The 10,364-nt window shown below is 45.2% G+C and overlaps 1 protein-coding gene across 2 annotated transcripts; it reads left to right on the forward strand.

Moving 5' to 3' along the window:
- The first annotated feature begins 877 nt into the window (after positions 1 to 877).
- On the forward strand, positions 878 to 7,384 carry LOC111586476 (chromodomain Y-like protein). 2 transcript variants are annotated; one of them, XM_055014746.1, is made up of 7 exons: positions 878 to 1,061; positions 3,527 to 4,244; positions 4,884 to 5,137; positions 5,221 to 5,393; positions 5,477 to 5,687; positions 5,853 to 5,996; positions 6,252 to 7,384. In XM_055014746.1, the coding sequence occupies exons 1-7, from the start codon at positions 1,038 to 1,040 to the stop codon at positions 6,408 to 6,410; spliced, it is 1,683 nt and encodes a 560-aa protein (XP_054870721.1). In that variant the 5' UTR covers positions 878 to 1,037; the 3' UTR covers positions 6,411 to 7,384. The 2 variants fall into 2 exon arrangements, with proteins under 2 accessions (XP_054870721.1, XP_054870722.1); XM_055014747.1 differs by lacking the exon at positions 878 to 1,061 and adding an exon at positions 1,099 to 1,260.
- Positions 7,385 to 10,364: the final 2,980 nt, after the last annotated feature.

Consider the following 10,364-nt stretch of genomic DNA (forward strand, 5'->3'; position numbering starts at 1 on the left):
ACAAGGAGATCCCACCTGAGATGTTTTCTACCCGGCACAGTGGAGGGGGGTCCATCATGATCTGGGTGCTTTTTCATTCAGTGGAACACTGGAGCTTCAGGTGGTGCAGGTCGTCAAACGGCGGCTGGTTATGTGCAGATGTTGCAGCAGGCATCCCTCATGACTGAGGGCCCTCGTCTGTGTGGTAACAGCTGGGTTTTTCAACAGGACAACACTGCAGTTCACAATGCTCGCTTGACCAAGGACTTCTTCAGGGAGAATAACATCACTCTTTTGGACCATCCCACATGTTCCCCTGATTTAAATCCCATAGAGAACATTTGGGGATGGATGGCAAGGGAAGTTTATAAAAATGGCCATCAGTTCCAGACAGTTGATGCCCTTCGTGAAGCCATCTTCACCACTTGGAGCAATGTTCCCACCAGCCTCCTGGAAACACTCGCATCAAGCATGCCCAAACGAATTTTTGAAGTGATTAACAAGAACGGTGGAGCTACTCATTACTGAGTCCTACTGAGAACATTTTTGTTCTGGTTTGGAGAGTTTGTTGTCATTTTTGAGTGATGGTCTTAAACTTTTGATCAGCTGATAAACAGCCTATTTCAGTTTACTTGTTGTTTTCAATAAATTACTTTTTCAAAGTGCTTTTTGTCTCACTTCCCCTTCTTGCTTTTGCATATTGTAGCTCTTCTTAAAACCTCATTAAGATCCAAATGTGCAAAAGGTAAATTCTAGCTATTTTTCAACTGGTCTTAAGATTTTGATCAGGTCTGTATTTCTGATTCCTCTGTGGACGAGCAGTGACCAGTGCTGCCTGTAGGGGGCGGTGCTGCCTGTAGAGGGCGGTGCTGCGCTCTACAGTGTCCAGTGTAAAGAAGAAGAGCGGCGGTGCTAACAGCTAACAGCGGTGTGATAACGGACCGTCCTGTCGGGAGCGGACTCACCGACTACCGGCGGACCGACACCGAAACTTCCTCTCATGTCGCTCCTGAGCTGAAGAAGCTTCTGGAAGCTGCTCGTGAACGCGCACGGTCTCCATGGCTACGGAGGAGTTGTACGAGGTGACGCGACCTGATGCTAACATGCTAACGGCCGCTGGCTAGCGGCTGAGAGTTTTTAAGTTCGGGAAGTTGAGGCGCTGCGGCCACAGAACCGGAGAAAAGTCCCAGAAAGCGGTTAGCTAGCGGCTGGTCGACTCGGTACAGAGGGTCGGAGCGGGACAGGTGGAGGACTTTAACCCGGAAAAAGATTACAGCCTGGGTTAGCTCATGGGACTAGCAGTATAGTTAACTACTGTTAGCTACAGTTAGATGATGTTAGCTGCTGTTAGCTACAGTTAGCTGATGTTAGCTGCTGGTAGCTACCATTAGTTCCTGTTAGCTCCTGTTAGCTACATTAGCTCCTGTCAGCTACCATTAGTTCCTGTTAGCTCCTGTTGGCTACTATTAATTCCTGTTAGCTTCTGTTAGCTACCATTAGCTCCTGTTGGTCCTGTTAGCTACAGTTAGCTGCTATTAGCTACCATTAGCACCTGTTGGCTCTGTTAGCTACCATTAGATCCTGTTAGCCACCGTTAGCTCCTGTTTGCTCTTGTTAGCTGGCATTAGCTCCTGTTTGCTCCTATTAGTGTACATTAGCTCTTGTTAGCTACCATTAGCTCCTGTTGGCTCCTGTTAGCTCCCGTTTGCTCCTGTTAGCTGCCATGAGTTCCTGTTGGCTACCATCAATTCCTGTTTGCTTCTGTTAGCTTCTATTAGCTCCTGTTTGCTCCTCTTAGCTACTATTAGCTCCTGTTGGCTCCTGTTAGCTGCAGGTAGCTCCGGTTAGCTGCCATTAGCTCTTGTTGGCTACCATTAATTCCTGTTTGCTTCTGTTAGCTTCTGTTAACTCCTGTTTGCTCCTCTTAGCTACCATTAGCTCCTGTTTGCTCCTGTTAGCTGCCATTAGCTCTTGTTGGCTACCATTATTTCCTGTTAGCCACAGTTAGCTTCTGTTAGCTCCTGTTAGCTACCATTAGCTCCTGTTTGCTTGTATTGGCTCCTGTTAGCTACAGTTAGCTACAGTTAGCTGATGTTAGCTCTTCTTGGCTACCATTAATTCCTGTTAGTTACTGCTAGCTACCATTAGCTCCTGTTGGCTCCTGTTTACTTTCATTAGCTCTTATAAGCTACCTTTAGCTCCTGTTTGCTCCTGTTAGCTGCCATTAGCTCCTGTTAGCTGCCATGAGTTCCTGTTAGCTGCCATTAGCGCCTGTTGGCTCCCATTAATTCCTGTTAGCTACTGTTAGCTTCTGTTAGCTATCATTATCTCCTGTTGGCTACCATTAGCTCCTGTTAGTTACCATTAGCTACCATTAGCTCCTGTTTGCTCCTGTTAGTTACCATTAGCTACCGTTAGCTCCTGTTAGCTACCATTAGCTCCTCTCCAGTCTGACTAACTCCAGGTTTCTGATAATTTAGTGAACTATTTTAAAGTCAGAGACGGAATAGAACCTTTGATCAGGTTTTAGTTTTTCAGCTCCATGGATAACTGAGTTACTGTCAGTGACTGATCTATTTAACTTCAGGAAGCAGAATGACTTTAATAAAGTTTAATTTATTGTGACTGAGTGTAAAATGGAAGCAGGTTTACTTGAAAACTGTAGAATTAAACTGCTTCATGGTTTTAGAAATCTGATGTTCTATTAAAACTTTTAGCCGAGTTCAGTCTGGATGTAAACACAGGTCACCATGGATACGGTGGATAATTTACAGCTCACCAGCTAAAACTCCCCTACATTATAGAAGAGAAAGGCAGAAACATGCTTCTGATCACTTACTAGTTTAACTACTTAATGAAAAACAAACATCTAAAGTTAAATGTCTCTTTTATGATAATAAACATCTTTAAATGACACAGTGAAACATAACGGATGTTTACAGATTATCATCTGAAGAATAACATGGAAATACCAGAATTATACTAAAGCTGTTTTAAAGTTTAGTCCCAGGGAAGTTACCATAAAGTACGTGGACCTGGAGAAGATCATTGTAAAACAGACTAGTTCTTAATAATAATAATAATAATAATAATAATAATAATAATAATAATAATAATAATAATAATAGTAATAATGATAATAATAATAATAATAATAATAATAATAATAATAATAATAATAATAACAATAATAATAATAATAATAATAATAATAGTAATCCATTTTATTTATAGGACAATCCAGGGACACTTACAGCCTGATTTGTGATTAACATCTAAATGTTTTATGCAAAGTGAGTCTAAACTAGACTTCAGTGTTTCTCTGTTGGTCCTGAATGCTTCACCTCTCTGTGTGAACTGACATGTAGTTAATGAATGAATGAGTTAATGAATGAATTAGTTAATTAATTGATTAATTAATGAATTAGTTAATCAATTAGTTAATGAATTAGTTAATTAAGGAACTGCTGTAACTAAACAGCAAACATTAAAACCAGTGAACTATTAGGCTGGATGTTTAAAGGGTGTTTACTGCTGTGACCTGCAGGTGGAGCGCATCGTGGACAAGAGGAAGAACAAGAAGGGGAAGGTGGAGTACCTGGTCAGGTGGAGAGGCTACGGCTCCGAGGGGGACACCTGGGAGCCGGAGACTCACCTGTCCACCTGCATGATCTACATCCACGAGTTTAACCGTCAGTACACCGAGCGGCAGAGAGACGCCACGCTGCTGCGCTCCACCCGCAGCTCGCCCAGCCTCCACTGTAGCTCCGCCCACAGGCTGCCCTGCAGGCCGCCGCTCACCGCCCGCGGTGACAACAGCCCAGGTGTAGCCGGAGACTGTCACCAGGCGAAAGCTCCTCTAGGCCCGCCTCCTCTGAACCCCGCAGGACCGACCCGGCCAGCCTCCCAGCAGCAACCCGATAGGTTCAGCAGCGCTCTGATGTCAGCGTCTCCGGTCGGCTCCACCCGCCGCAGTGTAGATCTGTCCAAGACCGGCATCAAGATCCTGGTCCCCAAGAGCCCCATGAGCAACCGCCTGGACTCGGAGGAATCTCCAAGCGAGGCGGCTCACAGCCTGGAGGCCGGAGCTCAGGAAGCTCACCTGGTCCCCCCTGAGGTGGCCCTGCTGGAGAAACCTGCAGGAGTCCAGCTGGGGCCCGGAGAAGAGAGGGCCCGCATGGGGACCCGACCCCGTAGCCAGAACCCCCTGCCCCCGCCCCGGGCCCCCATCACCCCCGCTGCCATGCGCTCCCTCAGCGGCACAGGTGAGTTCGTCCTCACCTGTTCAGGTCCAGCATGGCAGCAAGTTGTAACTTTAATCAGTATGTTTACATTTAACTGTTACATTTATCAGCAGTTATTGTGATAATCAGTTAATTTTTGTTTTTTTCGACCTCGTTTTGCAACACGAATGCTCGGATCATTATCTGAATTATTCTCTTTCTTTACGTTTTATCTTCTAAACGTGGGGTCGTGTGTTCGACAGAATAGGAAGGAACCACACGGAGGAAAATAAACACAGACATACTTTAAATCTTCACTGTTCACTAACCTTCACTAATCTTCATATTCTGAGGGACTCGGTTTGAATCTAAATTATTAGTGTTTTTTTCTGAGCAGGATTCCTATTGCAACAACACATCATCAGTAGGGTCAGACTAACCTGAACCAGCTCACACTCCCCATCAGTGGCTGAACAGTCCAACGCTTGGTGAATTCTGCTTCACAATGATAGGAAGACTGACATCGCTATGAACGCTTGGCCGCCACAAGCCAGTTATCCCTGACACCTGCTTAAAACCCAAAAAGGAAAACTTGAAGTAAAACGTTGATCAAGAAAGGTGTTAGAGAGTAATATAATCTAAACCTGAACCCAGAGAGTCTCCTCCTCCTGTCTCCTCCAGGGAACTCTGCGTTGATGGAGGCTGTCGCTGCCAGCAGGATGTCAGGTGTGCAGAGCGCTGTTGCCGGGGCAACTAGTGTGACGGGGAAAAGGCGTCTAGAGGAGCGGTCGGCGTTCGACAAGCGTCTGAGGTTCAGCGTTCGGCAGACGGAGAGCGCCTACCGTTACCGCGACATCGTGGTCAAGAAACAAGACGGCTTCACCCATATCCTGCTGTCCACCAAGAGCTCCGAGAACAACACGCTGAACCCCGAGGTAGGCCCCGCCCCTTCACTTAGACTCCTCCCCCTCCCAACAGTAAACACACCTGATCACCCAGAGTTTTTCCTCCCTGTCAGGTGATGAAGGAGATCCAGAGTGCCATGGCGACGGCGGCGTCGGACGACAGTAAGCTGGTGTTGCTGGGCGCCGTAGGCAGCGTGTTCTGCTGCGGCCTCGACTTCCTGTATTTCATCAGACGCCTGACAGACGACAGGAAGAAGGAGAGCATCAAGATGGCTGAGACCATCAGGTAACCTGCGAACGGGTGGCAGCGCCGTGTGATGTCATCAGTGATTACGAAGCGTTGACTTCTGACCTCCTCCTCCTCCTCAGAACCTTCGTCAACACCTTCATCCAGTTCAGGAAGCCCATCGTGGCGGCGGTCAACGGCCCAGCACTGGGTCTGGGGGCGGCCCTCCTACCGCTGTGTGACGTGGTGTGGGCCAATGAGAAGGCCTGGTTCCAGACGCCGTACACCTCCTACGGCCAGACGCCCGACGCCTGCGCCTCCTTCACCTTCCCCCGCATCATGGGGCTGGCCTCGGTTAGTGGTACCGCCTCCCCTGCGCTTCTCCCTGCACGCTCCTCCCCTAATATGCTCCTCCCTCTATGCTCCTCCCCCTCTATACTCATTCCCCTTTATGCTCCTCCCGCTCTATGCCCCTCCCCCTCTGTGCTCCTCCTTCTCACTCTCTCTGTTCTCCAACAGGCCAATGAGCTGCTGCTGAGCGGCAGGAAGTTGACGGCCCAGGAGGCGTGTTCTAAAGGTCTGGTGTCTCAGGTTCTGTGGCCGGGAACCTTCACCCAGGAGGTGATGCTGAGGATCAAAGAGCTGGTGATGGTCGACTCTCTGGTCAGTAACACACAGTAACACACACAGTAACACACACACACACACACACACACACACACACACACACACACACAGTAACACATACACACACAGTAACACATACACACACAGTAACACATACACACACACAGTAACACACAGAGTTTGAAGCAAAACTTTGATAATGAAGGTTACTGGAGATGGTTTTACTTGTCTTGTTTTACTTGTCTGGTTCTTTGGGTTCTTATTCTCCATGCGTCTGTGGTTCTGCTGCAGGTTCTGAAGGAGTCCAAAGCCCTGATGAGGAACACCAGCCGCGGTGCTCTGGAACAGGCCAACGAACGCGAGTGTGAAGCCCTGAAGAGAGTCTGGGGCTCGTCTCAGGGCACCGACTCCATCCTGCAGTACCTGCAGAGGAGAACCGAGCTCTGCTAGAACCTGGACCGGGAATAGAACCAGGACTGCCTCTCCAACTCGGCGATTTGAGTGGGCACCTCTGACTGAACATGGAGCAGTTGTGAACTTTTAAGTTATACTTGGAGCAGAACGCCGAGTGAGAACAGTGGAACGTTCTCTGGCTTGTGTTCTGACGAGTCCAACCAGCATCAGGTCCTTCTGACCACCACAGGAACACAGCAGGACATGCTAGCTTAGCTGTAGCTTAGCTGACATGTTTGTCTTCAGACAAACAGGCTCCTGAGGGGTTCCTCAGGGTTCCATCCTGGGTCCTCTGTGGGTGCTAGCATCAGGAAACATTGGCTCATTATTTACTGTTTTGCCTGTCAGACAAAACTGAGGGTTTGCATCAGAGGAGAACCTGAACAGACCTCCTCAGGGTTAAATGCCCAATCAGACTGACTGTGTACTGTGTTTCCCTGGAGACAAGTTAAAATGGCAGATTTCATTAGAACTTCTGAAACTAAGACAACATTCTGAGCTAAGCTAGGCTAACAGTTACCCCATGTTTTCAACCTTTAGCTATGCTAGCCTAACAGTATCCTCATGCATCCAGCCTTTATGCTAAGCTAAGCTATCAGTTTCTCCCCACATCCAGCCTTTGTGTTAAGCTAGGCTAACAGTTTCCCTAGCCTTTATGCTAAGCTGGGCGAACAGATTCCCCAGCCTTTATGCTAAGCTAGGCTAGCAGTTTCCCCAGCTTTATGCTAAGCTAGGCTAGCAGTTTCCCACAGACATACAGCTGATGTGAACATGAACTGTGGTGGAGGACAGCAGGATGATGAAATGTTACTGGATGTTCTACATGTAAATGCCCTACAGCACCCCCCTCAGGACAGACTGATCCGCCTGCAGGGGGTGCTGACAGGGACATGCAGTGATGAATCATGGGTAAGTAGTGACACCTGTCAGGTGGAGAGTTTGTGTCAGATTAAACACACATGATTAAGTCACATGACTGCTGTGTCGGCTGGTTTGTGCTGCATTCAGAGAACAGCGCCGCCTAGAGGTGTGTTGATGAACTGTTACCTGGAAACACCTGAGACCTGCTCCATGATGCCAGCTCAACTAATTCAGTTCAACCAATCCAGGTTAACTAATCCAGGTTACCTAATCCAGGTTAGCTAATCCAGTTCAACTAATCTAGTTCATCTAATCCAGGTCAACTAATCCAGGTTAGCTAATCAAGTTCAACTAATCCAGGTTAGCTAATCCAGTTCAAATAATCCAGGTTAGCTAATCCAGTTAAACTAATCCAGTTCATCTATTCCAGGTCAACTAATCCAGTTCATCCAATCCAGTTCAACTAATCCAGTTCATCTAATCCAGGTTAACTAATCAAGGTTAGCTATTCCAGTTCAACTAATCCACGTTAGCTAAACCAGTTCAACTAATCCAAGCTAGCTAATCCAGTTCAACTAATCCAGGTTAACTGATCCGTGTTAGTTAATCCAGTTCAACCAATCCAGTTCAACTAATCCAGTTCAACTAATCTAGTTCATCTAATCCAGATTAAATATGATACAGGCAGTAAGTAGCACAGCTGCTGCAGTCAGGAAGGAAAGTTCTCCAACCCTGAACATGTTCGTATACCTGCTCACCACACCTGAGACAGGAAGTAGACTGATCCAAACATATCATCTAGTCTGATGATCACAAAGCTTCATCCTGGTCTCCTCAGACCAAAGAACCTTCTTCCAGGTGTCTTCAGAGTCTCCACATGTCTTCTGGTGAACTCTAGTCCAGATTTAATTGGAGCTTTTTCCATCAGAGTCTTTCTCTTTGTCTCCATGAAGCTTGAACCAGCTGTTAAACTGGATGAGCACCAAGAGCCATGACTTTTAAAGGTTTGTTCCACACAAAGTTTTCTCACTGATGATTACCGGGTTCAGGGGAATATTCCACCTTAAACTGAACATAGCTCTTCTATAAAATAAAAATAATTACCGTGTTCTGGTCCATGGGAGCTGCTGAGGCTGTGGATCAATGTTCCCTGTAATTTTTCCTGAGTGTGAGCAAACACACAAACTCCCTGAGCGTTCCTTGGACCACTGTGAGCAACATCAGACGTGTGCACTGTGGTCACACCAGCATCACATCCATTCAAGTTACATGGTTCATTAAAAGAATCACATTACAGCATTTACATTTCTGTTAAAACACTTTGTCAACAGGAGCCAGTTGAAGGCTGCAGTGATTTTAGTGACACTACAATGTATAAGAGTGAAGTTATTGAATATTTGTCTCTCTTTACTGTTGCAGCGGTTTTGCAAATTGCAGATGGACCCTGTTCACTCCATAGACATCAATGTTATTCATGCAGCTTGAAAGACAGCTACTGTTGATAAAACTGGGCTTGTAGCACATTGTCTACCTTACAACGATGGGAAAGAGGCATCGTTTATGTTTTGACCAGTGTTGCCAACTCCTCAGTAAGGAAAGTAGCTATTGGCTGTCCTAAAAGTCACTAGAAGTCGCTAAATGACCTCATCGCCTAATTTGCATAATTTCCCGTTTGCATGTAATTGTAATCAACATTGTGGGAGAGACAAAAAATTAGTTTAAAATACCCAAAATATGTTTCTGAACTAGAGGCTAAATGCAGTGATTTATTTTAGTGTGACAGTGAAGAAACATTTTCATTTCCATCCCGCTCTGTAAGCAGGACGGGATCTGCAGAGACTTTGATTCATCTGCCGTCTGGACATGGAGTGATGTGGGTCTCCTCTAATCAGACAGTGGGATGCTGCAGGTCACTAGACTGACCTCCTGTGCTTTGGGAAGGGGAGGAGCTCACAGCGCCACCTGCTGCTCGTTGAGGACAGTAACTGCAGAACGATCCCAGCTTTCATGTCAGACAGGGGCGGATCCAGATTAATTTTAGTGGGGGGCGGGGGGCACAGGGGGGTACAACAGATATTTTGGGGGGGGGGTTGTAAGAAAAAATGAAAGCTGCTACCGTATTTTTCATGTTTGTTTTTTTTTGGCTCTTTAACCCAATAGGAAAGCTGTATATGACCTTTTCATTTTGGACTGTTAACATTCAAATTATGATGGACTTGTTTCCTTGTTTATGTGAATTACAACATCATTAGCTGCAACATCTGCCTGTTCTGTAAAACTGGTAGCTCAACAACAGCATCCTGAGGGCAATTAAGTGACAAATATTGTGCAAGAACAGCACTATTACAACCCTGTCAATTTCCACTTCTTAGAATGTTTACTGCCAATTATCACACATAAAACAAGAAATAATATTCTGTACTAATACTTCTGTACTAGCCAATACACAATGAATAAATATTATCTGAAAGTCAGGTTATTGTTGTTTATCAGCACAATACAAAAAGATTCATGTTAGACATATTCCAGTTAAGACTCTAGAATATCATGATTTATGTAAATTTACCTCAATAATATGAATGTTCAGGTTAAGATTGTACAGTGATATTTATTATGTAAGTTTAACTGATTAAAGTTTATGACTCTGCACTACAATATTATTTATTATTTAGATTTACATCATTATAATATTTAGGGTCAGACCCTACAGTATTGAGATTAAGAAATCAAATATTCTATAAAATGTAAATACACTGAACTAATCTGGATATATTTAAGTGAGACTCTACAATATTATTTATGACACAAATCTATCTAAATCCAAATGTTAATCATTTTTACTCCAAACATTTACTGGACTGATTTAAACATTAAAACCACTCCTTTCTAATCCTCTGCTGTACGTTCAAACCTGAGGCCTTAAATAGAAACACACAAGTATCTGATTGAAGGAACTTCTGCAGAATCCTGGTTCCAGAACATGATGATAGAATTATAGACAAACTTTAACAAAAGCTGCCTGAAAGTTTACAGGTTTTTATGTTGGATTTCTTCAGTAATTTAATGAGTTATCAGCAATAATCAAGTGTT

Source organism: Amphiprion ocellaris, chromosome 10 (assembly GCF_022539595.1).
Source record: "Amphiprion ocellaris isolate individual 3 ecotype Okinawa chromosome 10, ASM2253959v1, whole genome shotgun sequence".
NCBI lineage: Eukaryota > Metazoa > Chordata > Actinopteri > Pomacentridae > Amphiprion > Amphiprion ocellaris.